The 23,680-nt window shown below is 39.9% G+C and overlaps 1 protein-coding gene across 2 annotated transcripts in view; it reads right to left on the reverse strand.

Annotated features, from left to right (window-relative positions):
* The window catches only part of SLIT3 (slit guidance ligand 3), a 405,171-nt gene that overhangs the window by 10,382 nt on the left and 371,109 nt on the right, over positions 1–23,680 (reverse strand). For both annotated transcript variants that reach the window (XM_053376507.1, XM_053376506.1), the window contains exons 31-32: positions 14,180–14,420; positions 11,019–11,149 (exon numbers count right to left, since the gene is read on the reverse strand). In XM_053376507.1, coding sequence (XP_053232482.1) covers positions 11,019–11,149; positions 14,180–14,420 — 372 coding nt within the window. The remainder of the gene's footprint in view (positions 1–11,018; positions 11,150–14,179; positions 14,421–23,680) is intronic.

Consider the following 23,680-nt stretch of genomic DNA (forward strand, 5'->3'; position numbering starts at 1 on the left):
TCCTAGAGAGCCTGGCTTGCTGCTCCTATAGGGGAGTCAACAATCGTCTGAGACAGTTGGAGACAGTGGCTTGGCGAGAGATGAAGGGAAGAAAGCCACAGACACTGAACAGTGCATCACAGTTGGGCCAACAGTGCACACTGACTTTGCCTTGAAGGGAGAAGAGGGCTATTGCCTATGGTGACAGGGTTTTGTTAAAATGGGGGGTCAGTTGTCAACCTGGTGGTTTTCAGACCATTCTCTCAAAACAGTGCATTATGTCAAGGATTTATTTGCACTACATTGCTCTTCCTCTTCAGTTGTGCAACTACCCGAATAAGGCAAATAATTTGTTGAATTAGCTACCAAACTGATGAAGTCAATATCTAGCATAAATCAGAATACTGTCAATGCTAGTGTATGGGTTGTCTTCAGACAGATACAGTCAGTGAAAACTATTGTTGGCATAGGTGATTTTGTCAAGTACACAGCCTTGGGAAATGAATTTGCATAGTATGGAATTAAGGTGCAGTCTAACATTTGACTTCTAGGTGGCAGTAGAACATTGCTGAAAGGCAATTTCAGGCAAAGGGTGATGGTGGCTAGTGCTGCTTTCATATTTACACAGTGAACTACCCGATCATCTCAAATCAAAATGTAAACAGCTTGGCAGAAAAATTGAGCTGGGGCAGGATAAAGTACCACGAAACTTAAAGCTTTCTAGGAACTGAGAAGAATGAAGCTGAGCTGTACAATTGTCAAAGGGAAAATGTAATAAGATCCGAACATCTGTAAATGATCTAGGATTGCAAACACATCTAGCACTTTTTCAAGGATTATTTTGATAAGAAATTAAATAAGAAATAGCAATGTGTGTATGTGCGTGTGAGAGAGAAAGAGGGGGAATTTAAAATAGGAATTGGATCAGCACCAACTTTGTGTTTGGATTCATAAAGCCAAAGCTTGTCTTAGCAACTTTCTGCCAACCAATTAGAAACAGTCCTCAAGTTTTTACTTTGGGCTAAGTTCCAGTAAAACTATTAAAATGCTGTACAATAAGTGGAATCTGCCTTGCTTGAAACCATTCTTCTGGAATTCACAATATATGCTTTAAAAAACCTCACTGAAATATAAACACACTTCAAAATAGTTGCATTAGATTTGCTTTTTTAAAGGATGTTGTTCTATCTGCTTATAAAATAACCCCCCTCCAACACACACACACACACAAACAAAATGTATGGAAAGTAGCTGCCATCAGCAGTTATCACATCCAGCGACCCTATTCCAGTTTTCAGGGAGGTATTGTATTAAACTGATGTGTCAAAACAAATTTGTGATTCATCGACATTTTCATGGAAGAACAGAAATGGGTAACCAGGACTATTATAGAATGAGGGTGGAATTATTTGTTATTGTTATTGGTTTATCCGCACACAAATTTCACCCTTCCTTTGTTGTGGACTGATATCCACAATAGGAATTTCTTAAAACAGATACAATATTCAAAAAGAAGCAGAGACTCTGCTCCCTGAAACCCAATTTGAGAACTGAAAGCTGAATGGAATAAATCTATGCTCAAGGTCAGGTTTGTTGGTTTATTCTCATGTAACCCCCATAACAATACCCAGAAGGCAATGTGGCCTTCGGGCTGAAAAAGGTTCCCCATCCTTGTTAGTATCTTTCAAAAAAGTGCACCAGACAAGCAATAAACATGGTCTTGAACAACATGACGTCAACATGCAATGAACTTGTCTCCCTTACAAACATAAACGTTAGTTTCCCTCTGTTGTCTCCTATACCCAGCAATTATTTTCCTGACTAGAGGTTACTAGGATTCTTAGTCTGAGCTAGCTTGCAATAAATAACTATAATGCTTAATAATAATAATAATTTATTATTTGTACCCTGCCCATTTATTATTTGTACCCTGCCCATCTGGCTGGGTTTCCCACTGTGGGCGGCTTCCACAAAGACCAAAAATACACTAAGATGTCACACATTAAAAACTTCCCTGAACAGGGCTGCCTTCAGATGTTTTCTGAATGTCAGGTAGTTGTTTATCTCTTTGACATCTGATGGGAGTGCGTTCCACAGGGCGGGTGCCACTACCAAGAAGGCCCTCTGCCTGGTTCCCTGTAGCTTTGCTTCTCGCAATGAGGGAACCGCCAGAAGGCCCTCGGCACTGGACCTCAGCGTCCCGGCAGAACGATGGGGGTGGAGACGCTTCTTCAGGTATACTGGGCCGAGGCCGTTTAGGGTTTAAAGGTCAACACCAACACTTTGAATTGTGCTCAGAAACGTACTGGGAGCCAACGTAGGTCTTTCAAGACCGGTGTTATGTGGTCTTGGCAGCCGCCCCCAGTCACCAATCTATACTCTTCAATTGATGCAGTGGTCGGTTACTCGGTTCAGAAAAGAAAGAAAACCCCTCAAATTATATATGATGCTTAGTCAGTTATTCATATGGTATTGCTCCCCACCCCAGGCAAAAAAAGGAGTGGGCGGAATTTTGAGAAGAAAAAGGGAGAGAGATAAGCACTCCTTCTTCCCATTTGAATGTCTGACATAGACTTCAGCAAAGAACCATAAACCTCAGGGACAGCTTTCACATGATTAAATGTCACATGTAATTTGACCCATAGGGAACAGCTATTTGGTAGCAGCTTCTGTTACCAAATATAAGGGAAGAATGACATTCCTATGTAATATTTGCAAGAAAATATTTCCGGCATTTTTACATTCAGGATTGAAAAAGGCGTAAGTGGCTAGGACTTAAATTTGTTTGCATAGTACACATCAATACAGAAATAATGATTAAGACTAAAGGGGAAAAATGTAAATGTATTCAAAAGGAAGTTTTTAATCCAGAAGTGGTTTATAATAACTTTTTCTTGTTCTGAAAAGATGTGCACCTGCTTTATTCACTTGGAGATACTCTGTTGACAGCGATTAGTGCCGGATATAATTAAAAATGTTCCCAGCTTTGAATGGAAAGCAGAAAAATGAAGATATTTAGCTGAAACTGGAAGCTGGGGAAAAAAATCAGTCTGCTGTCTCTTTAGAAACCAGATAGCTAGCCAGGAAATGAAATTGCTTTCCCTTTATTAGTTGGGTGGCAACATGCTGCCCAAGGTTCAACATTTCCAGTACAGCTAAAGGAAATCAAGCAAATAAATAGGATTTCTCAGTTACTTGCCTGGAGATCTAGAGGGCAATGTATGTCTCAAAAAGCTAATGCATCCCAAAAAATTATATGCAAGAACGCTCACATTTTAGCAGCATGCATGTCTGTTTAAGCATACCTTAAATAATGTATTACACAATATCTGTACAGAATAATATGATCTGGAGGGATACCCATTCTAATCTGTTATGTGGTTATATTTTTGCAGGATAATGCTGCAGGGATTAAAGGGGTTAAATCTCATCTCCCTGTGTACTACAGTCCTAAGCCAGATCACAACTGCTTTTGTTAAACAAACAGAATGTCCAGTTAAATCATGTGCTTAATATAATGTGTGGTTATCATTTTAATACTTCTATCCCTTTCTCCAATTCAAATAAATAATCAAGCTACTTAGAAAGGAAAGAGAAATATAATATAAAACCCAAAATCAATACATTAAAAGTAGCATTCATTAACAGAATCAGCGGAGCAAGCACTGCATTTATTTATACATCTATTTAAGTAGTCCTGAAGAGAGCAGCTTGAAATGCATACGATTTGCTTTGTTGATAGTTTAACTGATTTGTTATTTCTTGTACCTGAGAGTATGTTTCATCTAATTTGAATATCTCAAATGAAAACACTTTCCCTCAGGTCTTTCATCCAAGGAGGAATCCCCAAATTTGTTCCAGTAAATTTTCAGTACCCGCTCTATGTTCCATATGAGAGATCTAGGAAAGGGTTATCATTCTGCACACCCATAAAACATTTTGGGCTCCCAGAGGAGTAGCAGCAAGCAAATAACCTTCACAGGCTGCCAACTGGTCTTTTATTATTTGTTTTTGCATTTTATTTTATTATTGCTTGCATTTATTTGTTGCTTACTACATAAAATGCAACTTAACAATTGCCTTAATCAAGAAGCTACTAACTTTTTGGCCAGAGAGTCACATTCAAGTTTGGTCAGTCCTCTGATATTCACATGCCAGCAGTGAACATAGCCAAAGTAGCCACTGAACACAATTTGTTGTTCTTGCACATGCTCACTGCATTCACCACACATACAGACCATACTCCCCCACCTTACATACACATACACCTAGCATGCATGCACATCTAGCCCCTCTCCCTTTTCACCTGCTCTGAAAGTAAACGGCCAGAGAGAGGGAAAGAGGGTACTTGGCAGGTTACTTCAAATGGTGTAGGTTTTTTATGGGGGGGGGGTTTGGTCTGATCCATCCTGCAGGTTGCAGGGTCCCCAGCCCTATGTTAAGAATATAGATACAGTTACACCAAATGAAAGTGTTAAAAGTATAGCACTGGAGTACCATAGTCAATGGATGAAAACTACTGCTGTATAAGAAACCATACATATGATCCACAAGGCTGGCATTGTGTATTGTGGGGAATTTTTGTTGTTGGTGATGCCATGTAGATCATGACAACCTGAAACCAAAAATGGAGCTTTGGACAGACATTATTACCATTGATCTTCACTGTGTGGTCTCTGTCTGCATTTTTGAAAGGAGGCACTACCAATCTTGTTTGCTAAAAGTGAAAAATAGATTTAGTTGCTATTTAAAATGCACTTATCTTTGTTTTGCTTTTTGATGAATCTCTCTTCTGCTATTACTAGGAATCAGTATATTTGGCACAATTCACTTCTTCAGAGATAATGTGTGCCAATTTTTATTGATGCATTGTATTATTCTCACTATACATTTTATACTTCTTTTTTGGTACACTGCTCTGATACTTTATATTGTGGGTGATTTATATAAATGTTAGAGCCACCAGCTTTCCCCTGGAAGGGCTGCTGGCTTTCAATTTCAGCCAGTGCAGAATGCAGCAGCCAGACTATTAAGTGGACCACACTACTGTGAACAAATCACTCCAATGTAAAACATTTTCACTGCTTCTCTATTTCCAGGTTCAATTCAAAGTGCTGGTTTTGGTCTTTAAACCCACAAAAGGTATTAGTAGAGGGTTATCCGAAGCCTTCCCACATGGACCTGGCCATCTATTTGTTTCAGAGATTCTTCTTGAGGTTTGTCTACTCTTGTGGGTAAACTGGGTTGCTACCACAGAGAATACTTTTTTCAGTGGTGATGCTCAAATTTACGGAACTCTTTCTCCCCTAGACGTGTTCACTTGGTGCTTTTTTACTGTCTTTTATGCACAAGTAACAAACATATCCTCTTCCTTTATCCCTTCAATGGCACTGAAGTTCCTTTTATACCATTTTCATTTGGGCTACTTATTTATTTATTAAAATTATATCCTGCCCTTCATCCCAAAGGAGTTCAGCTCTATTTTATCTGCTGCTTTTGTTTCCAGTTTCTTCTTGTTGTTTTTATTGTATTTTAGTGCTGCCTTGAGGCCATCTGGCAAGAATCGGTATGGAGAGCCTACAAACAAACAATGTAAGTGTGATATGACAGAGAGAAATATGATGGTTTCTTATGACTGCACCTGTATAGTAGGAAAAGTAGAACCTGCTGAATTTCTGGTCATGATGTAGGGCACATGAGCCATGCTAGGAAAAAAGAAAGAATGATAGCCCTGTTCCATGCAACCGTCTCCTCTGCATATAGTAGGAAAACCAGTTACGTGAAAATGATCAGATTAGTAGCCTGCTTCTGACCTTGGTTGAACAGTGCATCATTCTGCTCTAATTTTAAGTGCAGAAAATGCAGTGGTTGAAAATTTAAAACTATCACTAAAGCTTTTTAATACTTACCATAAACAAACTCTCATGGTAAATGGTAAATGGAGTCATTTGTCAGCTGAATTACATTACTTTAAATTGACAATGGATATTTTCCTAAAAGATATAGGCTGTAAAATTCCATTTTAAGATGCTTAGCATTCCAGTTACAGTACAGAACAAAACTGTCTAGTGGAGAAAAATAAATGAATATGAAATTCTGTCCTGCAAATGTCAGATGGAATCACAATTGTTATCCTAGCTAAAATTCTTACAAAACATAAAGCAATAAGCAGAGTGCTAAGGAAAAAAATCTGGTCTTCAAATGCAAAATTATTTATTTTTAAATGAAGGAATAAGAGCCCCCCTTTTTTATAAAAAAGCCTTATATATAAATTGGAAAAATATCAACACAGGCAGTGTCTTTTGAAAATGTTTGTAATAAAATATCTGCATGTTTTAAAAATCCTAGCTTTAAAATTTCTACCAACTACCCCATATCCCTAGGATGTTTTTTTCTGATAAAACAGCTCAGGTTTGATTGAAATGTTTTCTTTAGTTAATTTCCTTCTCTTTTGAAGTTAGCGATAAATGGCAATATACTTTATGTAATCTCCACTAAAATATATTTACTGACTTCTACCTGACATTATGGTGAGTGCCCGGGAAAACATTAATGCAAACTTTGACATTTCCACTCCAAGTTATAAGGCTGAGGAAATCTGAAATGAATCCCCAAAGAATCTCAGATATTCCACATTGCTTCTGAACAAACATGAATCAGCAAAATCCAAAGATGGATTATTTCTATTGTGCACATTATACAAGGCAGCCGCTGAACACATAGTGCACATACTGAATGATCACAATTCATTCTCATTTGACATCACTCTGTATGCTTAAAGTAGAAAACCATCAGATCAAACTGCTGTGAATATAGCAGAGCTATATGAATGAACATAGTTCTTCCTGGTATTAAGTAAAGAAGAACTATATAATTGTATCTGTGATACAGAGTTGCTGGGTTCAAGACACACTCCTCTAGCCCTAGATGCTGGCTATGGAAAAGCACAAATCAAATATTTGAAGATACCCTTTTCCTTGGCCAACCTGTTTATGAAAGTAGAAAGAAATACCTAGCACCAGCTAATGAAGCATGTTGAGAGCACACTTGTTCCAAGGCCCTAATATTGATTTCTGAAACTGATCCTAAATGCCCAGTGCCAAGGAGCTCAGTTAAAACAGCTGTGAAAGTGATCTGGTCCTATAAAAGGTAGTTTCCATATATGGCATGTTCCAGTGGTGGGGACTAACATGTAGGACAATTTCTATTCTACAGTGCAAGAAGCAATACAGTGGTACCTCAGGTAACATACGCTTCAGGTTACATATGCTTCAGGTTACAGACTCCGCTAACCCAGAAATAGTGCTTCAGGTTAAGAACTTTGCTTCAGGGTGAGAACAGAAATCATGCTCCGTCGGCGCGTCGGGAGCAGGAGGCCCCATTAGCTAAAGTGGTGCTTTAGGTTAAGAACGGTTTCAGGTTAAGAACAGACCTCCAGAACGAATTAAGTTCTTAACCCCAGGTACCACTGTACCTGGAAAAAATGCGCTAGAATAAGAAACTGTAGCAGCACCCTGTTCAACATGTTCTATAGTAAACAGTGACATTGAAATCAGGTTCTGGGGTTGAATTCTTTCTGGAAACCATGTAGAGGGGAAATTGGCTAAAAGAAGTTTAAGCTGTGATGGCTTGTTATGAAGTTCTCGCAACAACAGCAATCTTGAAAAGAACCTTCCACAAACCCTACAACATATTTTAAATCAGTGCACATTGGGCAAGTTATAAAAACATTTTCTCACTTCCCCCCTTTTCTTTTTAAATTCAGGTTCTCTTTGTAGCTGGTGCCAATGTGCTGGCATGGAGGTTCTTCTCTGCCCCCATAGAGCAGTAACTAATTTCAAATGGCTCTGCTTTACCAAGATGGAGGGTAGGTGGTGGTGGAGCAAATTCAAGGCAAGGCACTGACTGGACAGGAGCTGCCATTCTGCTCACATCTTTAAAAAGTCCTTTCCCTTTAAGCAAGAGGCACCAAAAAGAAAGGACAGAACTGGCAAAGCAGGAAATAAATCGATTCTTTTACAGCACTAAACCATGGTTTAGTGCTATGTGAACAAGCCATAGCGAGCCTTGCGTTCACAACCTACCTACCTCCTGCTGCATGTCTGGGAATCCCTGAATCTCAGTTTGTCCTTGCACCTCAAGTAGGGACAGTGATATCTCAGTAACTTTGATCAGTTTCACAAGCCACCTTCAAACCATGCATTATGAAGCTGGCTTGTTTAAACCAATCATAATTAGTGTAAACTACAATCCCCAGTTGAGATGCAGTAACAAGCTGAGACTCAGAGAAACTTACAATTATATTAGGGTTGTCATATTTCAAAAAGTGAAAATCTGGACACAAACTGGGAAAGTTGTTGAGCTGCTTTTCTTTTCTTTTCTTCAAAATAATAAAGTTTTTGGCAACCCTAAATTATATACACATTACTTTTTATATTTCAATAAAGAATATTTTTTTAAAAAATTGAAAGTAAACACTGTTAAAGTCCTACTCTTGGCTGTGTGGGAGTTTGGGTGGGTGGCAGGGGATAGCAAGACTTGCTGCAGCTTGTTCACAAAGAAGGAAGCCCTGATTTAGCACTGGTTCCAAACATGGCCAATGTGTGCTACTTTCCCCATCCCCCACTCTGGTATTATGCTCTCTAAACTTTAAAATGGGTAAATAATTTTCTAGAAAATCTTCTGCATACTTAATTTCTTTATTGTAAAATATCTTATCATCAGTGATATACGCTTAGGGTCTTGGCTAAACTTCTTGGGATATCTGCTTTGTGTGCAGATTTTCTTTCTCTCTTACTGTGGCACAACTGTAGTCTGGATTGGCTTGATATTGTGCCATGGGTGATACTGCTGACTTGCACGCACATTCAATAACTGTACACCTTTTAAATGAACAGAGTATTGCCTGCGTCTTCTGCCTCATGACACACAAAGATCCCGTCACTGGTGGGATGGCACAGCACAGACAGGATCTCCCCAGTTTTTGAAGCCATAGAATAATAGAATTGTAGAGGTGTGTCCTACCAGCAGAGTCACAACAATACACATTTTTCTTAATAGAACCCAAGATCTACTTCTCTGCAAACATGGCCATTTGCATAATAGGAAGCACAAGGAGCCGGAAATTTCCCCTTCTGGACCCCCCTCCTTTGTGGGTGGGGGTGGGAATCTAATTCACTTAGAAGCTCCTCCCACCTTCCCCTGCCTTTTGACATTCTTCAGCTGTAGCTTTTTCTCCCTCAGCCCAATCTTTTCCTATCGAGCTTGATGCTAATCCCCATTCTGCTATACTCCTAAACTAATAAAAGATTAGAGTGACATTTCAGAAAGGGCATCACATTAAGCAGCAGCTTTCACCATCTCAACAGATCACACAGTGCAAAACACAGCCAGCGAGCAGGCCATTAATCTTATGGTAATGAGGTGTCATTCTGAATGGAGACCTCCTCCTTGATCAATATGAAGGGCACAGGAATAATGAGGACACTGATGCTTCACGCCACGGGTAACTTTGCCGGGAAGGAGAGGATCCATGAAATGCTGAGATATCAGAAGCAGCCCCTTGTCACTTCAGCATTCTGCTATCAACAATAGGGAGCAGGCACCCGCTCTGATCTGCCACCTCATGTGTTGTCTGCAACTAATGAGCCTTCCCCTATGTTCTAATTAGTGGCATAAAACTGTTGTAACAACTCTGCTTTTGCTATAACATGGAATTAATTAGGATTAGCTACAGAATAAAGAGTCTGTTTTCATGGCTATCCCACCAGACTATAATCACTGGTGAAAGTAACCAACAAAACCCCTTCCGATGGGTAGACAGGCTAGCTCAGACCTAATGATTAGCCTTTCTGTTCCAGTACAGAGCTAGCTGAGGCCAATGCACTGCCTAATTAGTCGATACACCGCCAGCAAAGAAGGAAGCCTACTGAGCTTGCTTCCACTCTGTTGCATACAACACAGTCCCCTAAAAAGAGCAGACGGCACCAAACTGAGCTAATTACCCATCCTGTCTTGTTTCCGGAGTGTTAAAAAATTCACACAAAGAACTGAAGCCTCTGAAAGCAGTTTCCTGTTCCTCTGTACATCAAATTGGTCTTTTTTATGTTTACTATGCAGGGTGATAGGATTTCTTTAAAACAGAAAGATACCATATTTGGATCCTCTGGGGCACTAGAAACTCTCAGAATTAGAGAAAGGAGGTTATGTGCTGAGAACAAACAATGTGTGAAGAATAGACATGAATCATTAAACACTCATACACACCCAGGAGCCCTAACTGGGTTTAATTCTACCATGCACATTACACATGCGTATCATCCACACTTTCCACGCTTATTGTGTGAAATATTTTTGCACTTGTGACAAACACAATGGTTGTGCAATGTAAGGATGTGCTCTTGGTATTTGATGACCATATATGTGCAGCCAGAAAAGCATTTTCCCCCTCTGCCCTTCCCAGGTCAGACTGGCTAAATTTCCCCTGCGTTCAATCCATACATGACTTGCTTTCCTTGTGAAAGGCATCTATTGCTGTTTTGTCTGTAAGCTTCTTTTTGCACTGTGTGTGTTCTCTGTGACAGTAGCAACAGCTAAACTGTGACGATGCTGGGTGCTTTATTCATTAACAGTTACCTCTGGGTAATTGGCTTTAACTCACATGAAGGGACTGGTCTAGGTGGTTCACGGTTGAAACTTCATAATTTCTTCCAGTTTCAAAATGCCTTCTGGCCCAGTTGTGATTCAACTGAAGGCAATCAGGTTGTGACCTATTCTATATGTGTGGTGTCAGAATGAGGATTAGAATAGATTGTTTGGATAGATATAAACTTATAGCAGGAAGTCCATACAGTAATGAAGTGTGGGTCTGTAAATATACTGGTTTTATTTGGGGGTTGTTTTTTTTAAAAAAAAAACCCAACAGCATCTTTTCTTATAGCCTGATAAGGAAAATGTGAAATTGTAAGCAGAGAGAGAGAATGCAATTTTACTTTTAAAAGGAAATCTTCACTTTCTAACTCTGTAGCCAGTGTACTTACCTGTATATAGTTGTGGGTGGGGCACTCAGCGTGTCATAGATAAGTCTCACGTGACCTTGATACAACTCTAAAGCCAGGGGATCGTTGTCTCCTTTGTATAATAAGATGCCGTTGTCTTTATCTGTTGCTACCTTTAAATGTCGAAGTAAAAGTGATTAATGGCAATATATATATAAAAAGCAAAGGCATAATATTTATGTATTGTCACAACAACTATTACTTCATGTATAGTTAGTAAATACCAAAACACTTATCTCAAAGCCATTGCACTGTGCTCTTTGGTAAAGAAAATGGTTACTTTCTTTTTTTACAGTGTGATGGCACTGGTTGTAGCCTGCACCATTAAAAGGAAAGGTGGCAAGCAGACCAGCCAACACAACAATCCTTTATCTTCTTGCTACTGCCACCCAGTGCATATCTTGATTTTTCTCTGGCTGCTTTCACTGAACAGCCTGTTAGCCTTTCAGATTTTATCGGGCCTAACCTACTCCCTCCTCTGCAGAGCGTGATAAAGCAATTAGGCATGGCATAAATAACAGGTCCTCAGACTAATTCCTCCCCCTCCTCCCACAAATTACTATATGCTTTTACTTAAGGTTTTAGGAACCTTTAGTAAGGCAAGAAAGTGATACATAAATAGAGATAAATGCATTCTATACCTATTCTAGACTTCCCCCCTAACCAAGCCAGTATTCAGCAATTTTGGCATCCCTCTGTTCAACTTCCGGGTCTCTTTGTGGTCTCTTCCACATTCCTCCTGTTGCAGTGCCCAACTATGCTCTTATACTTTCCAGTGTTTCAGTTCCCTCCATCTCTTACAGCTTTGTCAACTCCAACTCTTCAAATCTCTGATTCCACAGCTTTCTAACTACCCTATTTCCTTTGCCTTTCCAAACTTTTACCAATCAGAAGGAGAGTAGCTTTCTGGTAAAGTTTTTATTTCCCCTTAATTGTCTGCTTCCTAGGCTGAACCTTAGGCCCTTGTATGCAAAATATCCTGATCAAAACATCCCCTTTTAAACTTCCTATGAGCAACTTCTCGAACAAAACATCCATTTGTGCTTTTAACTTTACTGTGAACTTTTGCCCCCCTGTGCTGGAGAGCCTTTGAAGTAAAAAACCATTTTACAACCCAAGTTTTACAACCGAAACCTAAACTCAAAATGATTGAAAATCCTCTTTCCTTCGCATGTACCATTTTAAGTGTGGCATCTCTAGATATTTCAGTAAGCATCTCTGTGTGCAGTGGGCATTAGGAATCAGATCACAGTTACTGTGCTTATTCTATAAAAGGAGCTTTGCTAGGACAAATGTTCACTGAAAGTTAATAAACAGGATACATACAGTTTCTGTACCACCAGAAACACAACCAGGTAAAATGTACACTAAGAATTACTCATGTCAAACATCCCTCAGGTCAGTTTTGAAGAGGGAAGCTTTTGAACATATGAAACTTTAAATGTACATTGCAGCCAAGTACTAAATTTATTAAATTTCTATACCGTCCATCCAAGGATCACAAAGACATAATACAGTAAACAAAAGCAATACCCATCCCCGCAGTTAGGAAATCCTGAGTTTACTTGTTTATATAATTTATAGATAAACCTTTCTGCTTAAGAAGCACACATAATGGCATACATCTTCTCTCATTTTTTTTACTTTTTTGATAACTTTTTACCCAAAATCTCACATAGCTCAAGGTGCTTGAGAAATAAAATGACAGAATGTAACACAACAAACTTCTAAAAATATTATTCAACTGCTGACTGCAGTCATGAACTGAAGGCTTTAAAATAAGTAAACCACTTACAATGACTTCAGGAAATGGTGCAGTGCCCTACCAGGTCAGGCAAGTCAAGTGGTAGGCTACACCATGCCAAGTCTCCTGTCTGCATCCTTCAGTAGTAACAGCTGATATATAATGGACCATTTCAGAATTAAGACTAAACCACCGTCCATGCATTCAGCAGTTGTGTAAAGCGGTTGTATGCACATACTGACGAATGCTTGTTGAATGCTTGTGTGAGTGGGGGAGGAATTCCAAATGTCATATTTAGCAGGGATTTGGCAAGGTCTCCTCTCATGTGGAGATGCTCTAGGAGTCTTCTAGTATGTTGCCCATGCATTCAGATAACAGGGAAGCGTTTCTACTGAAAACACTTTCACTGCAGGTAGCAATGGCAGTAGGCATGACTAGCTTCTGCAGCCTCCCTCCTGCATTATTTCAACTTTCCCTGTATTGTGATTAGTTTAGTTCCACACAAGTTTTCAGGCATTTAGCCACTGCTCCCAAAGTTTTATCTATACAAGTCTTCTCCCAACCTTCTTATGTAGCGACATGCTTTAAAAAAGGCCTTTGAGGTTCTCAGAAACAAGTATTAGTTCCAATTATTTCTGCAGTAAATGTGCCAGAGTGATTTTTAAATTGCAAAACAAATGGCATTATTTGAAACTGAAATATTCACTTAAAAAAAATAATCAAAGTATTTGCTCAGACTGGTAAGTTGAAAGTGACTTTTTATTTATTTCAGTTCTTTTTATTTGGAAGCACCCCTTAATCCTGTTTTAAGAGATGCTTCATTAAAGCTAATTTTTTACTTGTGTGGCATTAGCTACCAGATGGAGAAGCAATATTTTAACTGCAAAATAAGCTTTGAGAACACCATCTGTGAGAGATCCATGTAGTAAACAAGTCTGGCTTTTATATTATCATTCAAAATCTACTTTTGTCATAAACCTGTTTTCAACATGAAGCCCAAGATGTGGCCTATATGACTGAATGTGCCTCGGCTCCTAGATCATGGCAGGTTTTGCTTTTTTATGCAAGCAAAACCAGAGAGAATGAAGAGGGGTTGAGCAATGTCAAAAAAATAAACAAAATTGTTTCTTCATTTTTTTTGATCCATCGTATTGAGTGAGGAAAGAAATTATGGCTCTCTCCCAGTCCAAGATGCTTAAACTGCATCAGGAGCGTGCGAAAGCATACAGATGAATTTAATCAGCTTTTAAAGTCATCAGGTGTTCCTTCCAATGATGGTTTAAGTGGGTATTGCTTATCACAGTAAGACTGTTTTCGCTGGTAGTGAATGTAATGTGTGTGCTGGCCTTTGTATAAGTTCTTTGCCACATTATATGGGAACAGAACTGGGTTGACTTACTTGAAGGGAGATGTTTGCTTGAGGGCGGATTTTGGCTTGTGGAAGTTCAACGTAGGAATCCTTTCCAACAAAATTGACGGTAATTAGTTTCTCACACTTCTGGCCAGCAAAACCAGCCAGGCAACGACAGATGGGTTCCTGGTGCACGACAATGCACTGCGCTCCATTTTGGCATTCATAGTAGTCACAAGGGCTTGTCTGGAGCAGAACCATCGGCGGAGGATTTTCACAGAAAAGCCCACTTAAAAAATAAGAAAGTAAGAATGTTATTCTAAACCCACCAGAAGTTTAAAGATATGAAGTTCAGATCTAAATGTGCCTTTGTCAACTCCTGCTGCTCTAGAGTATACAGAAGTGACAAATACTGGGCCAAAACCAAAGAAACATTTCCAGCTCTTGTTTTGGTTTTTTAGGTAATCCTGTGAGTACATAATGGACTATATATATGAGTATATATGTTCACGAGAGCACTTTATAAAACCATATGAGCAGGAAACATTACATATCAATTACCGGTACTTCAATCCTACACCCCGAGTGGAAACTCACCAGTGGTACATGGCTGATGGGGGTGGGGTGGAAATCAGGCTATAAAACACTCATTTAAATTCATATTTAAATCAAAATGTGTGACTGAATTATTTGACTGTTAAATATGCAGATAGATATTCATGTGACATTTGGAAAGGAAAACACCACCAACCTTTCAAAACTATTCCATTCACTTCATTAAGTTTTTTTAAATGAAACAATATATCAGGCACTTGTAAAATTGCAGAAAGGTGGTTTTGAAAGCAAGGCACACCGTAGTCTCTTATAAGAGGTTTGAAAATAAATATTTGTAATCATGTTCTTTGCAATTACCAGCCTTCCGTTTCTAATGAAGTTTCAACTTGTTTTTAATTTGTTATTCCTGTGTGTGTCCATTCTGTCCACATTTTGACTAAAATAGAAACTGACTGGAATTCAAGTCTTTTCAGTGATATCTGCTCCTCTTTTCAGGAGTGGTTTTACTAATAAGAAAAATGTATTCTCTCTTAGGTCACACTTACAGCTAGTGTCTAGTTTTATTGAGCCACAGCCATGCTGCTTACAAGGTAGCTATGTGGGACTGCTTCCTATCACTAGAAGTGAAACAGACATGTAGTGCTGTTCATGGTTGGTCCTAAATGAAAGTGAGGCACATCTAAGAAAACTGTTATGTGAGAAATGGTTTTCAGATGTCAGCCACAACGTAAGACTGGGTCAGAATGTAAAGAAGTGGTTCTAGATTACTTTTGAGCAATATTTGCATTGTTTTGTCTTTCCCTGTAGTGCCTCCAAGTATTCTTGTTTGAATCCCCCCACCCAATACAATTTGCTTTCCCTTGTGGGATAGGGCCAATGACAAGACACTTCACTGAAAAATCACCAGGGGGAATACGTGCGAAGAGCTACTGTGACCTTCCAACAACAGACTACTTCATAGTCTGACTCTGATCAGAATGCTGATACTGCATGCCCATGAAGCCAGCTGTGCTCACCCATAGTTCTCAAATGCTGCCAGACTGGCACATTAGGCAGGCACAAAGGTGGCAAGGAGCTGTATCATTGACCCCTGGCAATGAACTGTATGAGCATCTTCCTGAAAAAAACTGAGACGCAAGCGAGGTTGCCTGGACAGGAGGATCATGCCTCCTCAAGTCTGGACAGGCTGCATGTGCTGCTCTTAACAGGGAAGCCACTCTGAGGACCCCCTTCTGCCATCATCATCACCATCATCATCATCATCATCATCAGCAGCAGCAGCAGCAGCTTTTCCTGTTGGAGATCCTAGCAGATTCATTCTGCAGGCAAAGCAGGAGCTGAAATGCTGAGCCAGGGGGTGCTCCAGGTGTTGCGGGAGGAAACCAACACCTGATAGGTGATTTCCGGACCTCCCCCTGGGCCTGCACTCCTGGTGGGGGCCAGTTTCAGCAACCCTTAGGTATGCCTCTGAGCAGGCAATGTGGCTAAGCTGAGACAGAGAGGAAGATTTATTTCTTTATTTTTCTGCTGGTTGTCCCAAAGTTCTTCTTTTATAACAACTTTCCAAAACCAACCAGACTATTTGCATAGCATAATGAGTGTATCATTAACATGAAAGTGACACCATAGCACACAGAAAATGGAAAGCAGACTATGGTGCATGCCCTCTTTCCAAAGATATTCTATAGGCTTTCCAATTAAGAGGTTTATTCTGTCATTGTTGTAGAAAAGCCCCTTTGATGGATTTGGAGTAAAAGCAAGAAGCTACAAGCAAATGTATGATATTAATAAAACCCACACAGTTTAAGAACTGAAAATGTGTGTGAAGATAATACCACAACTTCTCTGAACTAAGCAAAGGAGAGCAAAAAACAAAAACAAAAAGCCCACGGCAAATCTATGCATGTTTCTCAGAACTAAGACGACACTATTTAATGGAGCTGACTCCCAGATAGCATGCATAGGACTGCAGCTTTGCGTAATATAAATGAATAATTAAGAATTCGTCTTTTTTTTAAAAAAAAAAAAAGACATTGAATGGAATAATACATCCTAAAATATCCAGGCAATATCCAGACAAAGGTAGCAACAGAGACTGTGCACTATGTTTCGCACTGAATGCGCAGGCTTTTTAAAATAGCATTAGCTTGAAGGGCTGGAATCCCTCAATTCAATGGCTTCAATGGAGGATTTCCTCACAATACAAATAGCATCTTCAGAGGAAGGATTTTCCTCAGCACCAAAGCAGGACAGGAAAGGGTTACATTTCCCCTCTGTGCATGATGCAACCCTGGTGATCTATCTTCCAGGTAATGTTATGCATTTCAGGGGGACAGAGGACCGCACATTAAATCCAAAAACTGCATTTAATCTCACAACTTGTCTGGCCCCGTGTCTCTTGTTTTTTTGAAAGTTGAGTCAGAGAAGGAAAGATAGATGGAACTGTGTCTAATGTACCTTCTCATCTAGCAATTTCTTATTGTGAAAAATGACAGTTGATTCTCCTCGGCTTAAAGTGATGTGAAGGAGGAGCTGGGCTTTTAAAACTTACATGCAAAGATATTGCTTTCTTGTTGCTTAAGTCACATTCTAGTATATATGAATCAGTAGCAAGCACAGGTTTCGCCAATCTTTCTTGACTGCAACTCTATAAACTATGAAATAGCTTATTAGTGTGAGCGCTTCTGAAATAAATAATATGGCCACTTTCTCCCAGATATTGACTCTGTGTTATTTTTCCCCTTAACTTTTGTATGAACTCTCTTTAGAATTCATGAACCCCTGGTAAGTAGAGTCTGACTTATTAAACCTTCCCTTTAGTAGTCCACCTATTTTTCTGATAGATGTCACTATAGAGGGGAAACATACATTACAACTGCTGAGCTTTGTATAATGCATGTTGTTTTATTTCTTTGTTACATAGCTATTTCAGAAGTTCTCCCGCTGTGACATTTTGCAGCAAGGAGTTTCTTCAGAAATCCTTTAAGTAAGCAGGGATCATACCAAACTGTACAACCTAAGTCTGCAACCACAGGCACTTCATTCAAGTTGGAACCAGATGTCAGGCTCACAAAAGTGCCCTGAAAAAGAATTGTGACATTGGCAACAGCTGCAACAGCCTCAAAGCCTGTCTACAAGTGTGGTGAGACTATAGTTTCACAGCATCTTCATGTTGGTATGATGCCACTAAGTCTTCAGCAAACTGCAGTCTGTTAGCTTTTTTTTTTTTTTTAACAGCACTTTGTTTGGGCTACTCCATCAAAATTTAGGCCGCAGTCCTAAACACACTTACTTGGGATTGGGCCACGTTGAAATTAGCAAAATCAAAAATATACTCATGCCAACTGACATCCAACAGTGTTTCCTGGGGGTACAGCCTTAATAAATTCATAGATATATTTTGTATGCAGGTTTACAAATAACATGTATAATGAGGTCAGGATGAATTTTTGTGGCGTGTAAAAAATAAACAGAAAAGGTTGCTCTAAACATTACATCACCTTCCTGTATCGTGATGATGATGATGATGATGATTTATTAAGTTTATATATCGCCTTTCATCCAAAGATCACAGGGTGGTTTAAAACAAAAAACCAGAGAGTACACAAGATAATAACAATAAATAAATAAATAAATAAATAAATAAATAACACACCCCAACACATGAAGCTAGGTCAAACCTGCCCAGGCTTGCACCCCAGGGAGGTCACTTCAGTGCTGCTAACTTATCAGTTTGACTTCACCCCTGGAGGCGCAATCCATTGTCTCTCAAGACAGGTGGATGCCAACAACATCATCATTCTGGGCTGTGAGTGCCTGTATGCTCCTCATGCCATGTTATGTCCACACCAGTCAAAACGATTGGTTTGGACGTATACGGTATATTGGAAGTTTTATGGAGGGAAATATGGTGAAAGAGTTGGAAAGGGTTCTCCCTTTATTTATTTTTAAAATTAGGGTCACAGGGGTATACTGCTAAAACACTCCATTTAAACAACATTTTGCTTTAAAAGAATAGATTGGAAGTGTTGAACTGAGGTTGTGTGGGTTATGTGGGTGCACCAGCAAATATGCCAAGTGTATTCCAACAGTGTATCCTCACAACTCCAACTTCACCACTACTCTACCATCCCCTATTCTGATAAGTGGCAACAAAGCTGCTGTTGGAAGGGCAGGACTCTGGCATCTTCCCACTGCATTGTAGTCACACTTTCATTAAACTAGTATTTCACAAACATTTTAAACCCCCCCCCCCACTTTAGATGGGAAAGTGTTTAGCTTGTTTAAACTTGCTTAAACAAAATAAACAGGGCAATAAAATGGTGCTCACCACAGAGGTTATAGCAAATCTGTGTTGAGCTGTGATACATCTCCCTGCCTGATATGCCACTGCCCATGTCAAAATTGAATCTCTTAATACTGATACTTACTCATCCTTCTCAAAAAAAAGTGAAACTGTCTGTTTCAAATAGATGAGGACCTAAGTGTGCGTGAATCATGAATGGTGATTTCACACAAAATGCCTAGCTGGAAGTAGCCTGGTACACACATGACAAGATCATTCAGTGTTTTAGCTAAATTGGCTGCAGTTTATTACATTCATCCTAATTTCCATTCCCATAGGCCACCATAAGCAATCCTTCTTTTTCATTGGCACTTAAGACTTTCAAATAACTACACAGCTAATGCCCAAGGCATGTACCACTGCTCTCTTTTGTAAATGAATTGAAATTGATTTTACATGCACGCACATCAGAGAACTCAACTTTGTGGTGCTCACAGTGTTTGCCATTGCTGTCTTTAAAATAATAAAAAAGGGATTCCAAATCCCCAGCAGAGCAGCCTGCCAGGAAAATACAGAAGGCAAAGTTCGTGTAAAGAATAATAAGTAGAAGTATTTTGTTACCAGAATTTTAAACTTCATTTTAAACTCCCATGCCTAAAGTGTGTAAAGAGTTCACTACAGAAGAGTTCAGTCTCCATTGCTCTAAATGTAAGATACAGCTCCAAAGAACAATAAACTGGTTTGTCATTATGAGAACAAGCCCTTTGGGCTGGCATTCTCCTCCACTGCTCCTCTTTCCTCCTCCGGTATGGCCATGAGGAGATGGAAAGATTTCACTTCTGATTTCAGTTAACCACAGTTTAGCATTACATCTGTCCCTAAACTGTGATTAATCTTATGATTTGTTGAAACAAAATAATTTCATAAAATGAAAGCGGAAGTGAAAGCTTCCAAATGCCTTCTGACAGTCATGCCAAAGGAGCATTGAAGAGGAAGTATACATACAGTGTTGTATTTATAGTGTCTGCAGAAGAGATTTGCTGCCGTCCCTTTCAACAATAAACTATACACGAGTGCTACCCTCCTATCTCACTTTCTCTCAGGAGAAACTGTTGTGAAGTTGTGTCACCTCCCCTTTCACAACAGGGGCGCTGTCCTTGGCTGGTGTGATAAATTTGCTTCTCCCTTCCCACTGCTGGCCCATGAGTCCACCATGGTGGCCATTGGCTCCAGGGCCTGGGCTGAGCTTTTGTGGGAGGTGACTCCGCCTCCAATTTGCTGCCCTGGGCAGTTGCCTGGTTTACCCTCTCATAAATACATCTTTGCAATGCTCATTTCATTGTCTTTTTTGTTTGGCAAGGTGAGGAACACCACAGGTGAACTAGGAGTGACAGAAAGGGATAAAAATGGAAAATGGACAACTGCAAATCTTCTTATATAAGGCAAAAGCATGAGCACCTAGGACAGCATAAAATACTCAAGCTATTAAAAGTATGGTTTTATTATAATGTATCTATGTTCTATATAAATTCCATATGAATCCTTATTGTAAAAACGTCAAATGATGACGTTCTTTTACTGCTTTTGTTCCTGATGTTTTTAGAGAGTGCCACACTTCCTTTCTATTTGACTAACTTACCGTATTTTTCCCTCTATAACACGCAGATTTTTTCTCCTAAAAAGGAAGGAGCTGTGTTATTGAGCGAATGTGTGGTCCCTGGAGCCGAAAAATCAGGCAAAAATCAAATCGCGCTTCACGGAGAAGGGAAACCTGAAAAGAGGAAGTGGCTGCTTTCCTGCATTCTGCCTCAGGGTCTTACTGCCCACCCTCCTCTGTTTCCTTGCTGTGTTTGCTGAAACGGAACAAAGAGCAGGGAAAGCCCCTCCCCTCCAGGCAAGCAGAGAGGAAAGCAGAGTGTCGTCTCTGTGCTCCGGTGCTGCTGAAAACATGCAGGAGGGAGAGAGAGAGAGAGAGAGAGAAATGGCTGGGGTGGGGGGAAACTTTTGCCTTTCTTTTCTCCCTCCCGTTAAATCCCTCTCCTGCATTCTTAGCCAGCTGCTTCTCTGCACACCACCTCATGTCCCTTCTTTGTTTTTCCTTCGCTCCCCATTTAAAATGTGGTTACAAAGCATAGATCCACATGGATCCTCAGGATCTTTGCATTGGGTCACCCCAAATTCACCATCAGATCACATAGCATGTCCATGGCTACAGCCTGCCCCCCAAAAATCACGCACCCACTGTTGCCTGGGGCTGCAATGGTGCAAAAATGTGGTTACAAAGCATGGATCCACAGGGATTCTCAGGATCTTTGCATTGGGTCACCCCAAATTCACCATCAGATCACATAGCATGTCCATGGCTACAGCCTGCACCAAAAAAATCACGCACCCACTGTTGCCTGGGGCTGCAATGGTGCAAAAACGTGGTTACAAAGCATGGATCCACAGGAATTCTCAGGATTTTTGCATTGGGTCACCCCAAATTCACCATCAGATCACATGTCTGTGGCCACAGCATGAAGCACAAAAATGATACATCCACTGTTTCATTCAGAATGTTTTTTCCCTTGTTTTCCTCCTCTAAAAACGATGTGCGTGTTATGGTCAGGTGCGTGTTATAGAGCGAAAAATACGGTATTTATATTTTTGGAAAATTCTGGTTTTGATTGCAAGTGGCTTTGAATCTTTACCAGAAAGGCAGGATATAAATTCTGAAAACAAACATACAAAACATTTATCGTGCTGAAGTCTCTAGACTTTCACAGGCACTGTGCTCCCACTACATTGGTTCCTAAAAACAATGTCCCCCAAACCATCTTTTTTTTGGTGGCATGTTACTTTTAAGCATGGTACGTTTCGAGCAACATACTTTAAAATAATGTGCCACCAACAAATGGACACTTTTAGGAACATAGGCGATTTAGGAACTTAGACAAATCTATCCATTAGCCTTTTTCTGTACAACCAGCATAAAGTCAAAGATTTAAGGAGAGAATAGAACAGGAAGGGTGAACAAAGAAATTCATTTCCTTATCTTATCTTTTGTAAGCACTGAGCTTTTGAAAGCATAGCCTTACATCACTTTAAGAATCAATACCTGCTCTTCAGAATGCTAAAAGCAGAGTAATGCAACAGAAGTACATGGTAAGAACAAAAGGAAAGAAGCAATGAAATCGGGAAAACAGTAAATTGCTGTAGGTTCAATGACCAGAAAAAAGGTTCACAAATGCTCCTGCATTTCTATTTTATCATAGCTCTTTTTTTCCAGGTGTGACTGCTCTCTTGCTGTGAATGTGTTCTCAAATACAGAAAATATTTGACTGGAAGGAAGCAATATCTAACCCTCCAGGCAATGATTACTGAACTCATTTGGTGAAGTGTCCTTATCTTTGACATACAGTGAAATTTTCAGAAGAGTGGCCTATTGACAGCTGACAGAACTAAACTTGGAAATTGTCAAGACAGAGCTACAGAAATCCTGTACACCAAATGCAAAGCACTTTTATGACAATCAGAATCCGAACACTTAGTGTGATGATGGTAGGAATTCTATGTAACATAAAGCGTAACTTGAACATTCCCAATCAGCCTCTGGGCGTGTTGTTGCCTTACATTTCTTGTGAATGTAGTTTAATGGTGGAGCAACAGAACGTGCTTCCTTCACAACTTTCTGCTTAATACACAGTGGTCTCTGATGGGGATAAAAATGTTGGGGAGAAGCCTTCTGCACATGACTCTTTGTACATTCAAAATGAATGGGTAAACTGGGCTGTACACTGCACGATTAGCAGGCCCTTAATCTGCTACTGCTTTGAACAGTTTTTAAAATTAACATTGAGGGGGATTTTACAAAAAAACAAAGCACCAAACAAATGTTTAAATCAGACAGGCATGCAAGATGCTGGGATAGGAGGGTAGAGAACCTGCCTGAAGTAAAGATGCAGGGTGAATTATTGATAAAGCTGCATTTCCATGGGGTGTATCAACCAAGTCATTTAGAGCAGATCCTTTGAAATTAATGTCATGACTAACTTAGGTCCATTAATTTCAATGGGTCTACTCTGAGTAAACCTTAGTTAGCGACAAGTCTATGAATTTTATTACTCTAAGTTGCTTTGATACTCTTTTGAAGAAAAGTACAACAGAGTGAAGACGAAATCAAAGATAAGTTCATGGTTTAATAAACTAACCAGGGTATTTATGTATAAAAAAAGTGTCTGCCCTACGAGGCCTCAGAAAACGGGAATAAATTATTATTATGCTGATATGCAATGGAAGGTCGTTCCAAATGGAAGTGCTGACACACTAAAGACCCCATTCCAACATCAGGCAGAACAAATCTCCTGATAGGATGGTATCTGCAGGAAGCTCTATCCTGCAGAACACAGTGATCAACTGGGTATGTAGGGGGCAATGACTGGAAGTAACAGCGTGCATGCCGAAAATGGCTTTGTCATACAAGTGGATTGCTAGATGTTGTGCAATTAGCTTCTGAACCATTAAAAATACCGTATTTTTCGCCCTATAGGACGCACTTTTTCCCCTCCAAAAATGAAGGGGAAATGTGTGTGCGTCCTATGGGGCGAATGCAGGCTTTCGCTGAAGCCTGGAGAGCGAGAGGCGTCGGTGCGCACCGACCCCTCTCGCTCTCCAGGCTTCAGGAAGCTATCCGCAAGCCTTGCAAGCCCGGCGGGAGTTCCCCCTGG

The sequence above is a fragment of the Podarcis raffonei genome, chromosome 2 (assembly GCF_027172205.1).
Source record: "Podarcis raffonei isolate rPodRaf1 chromosome 2, rPodRaf1.pri, whole genome shotgun sequence".
NCBI lineage: Eukaryota > Metazoa > Chordata > Lepidosauria > Squamata > Lacertidae > Podarcis > Podarcis raffonei.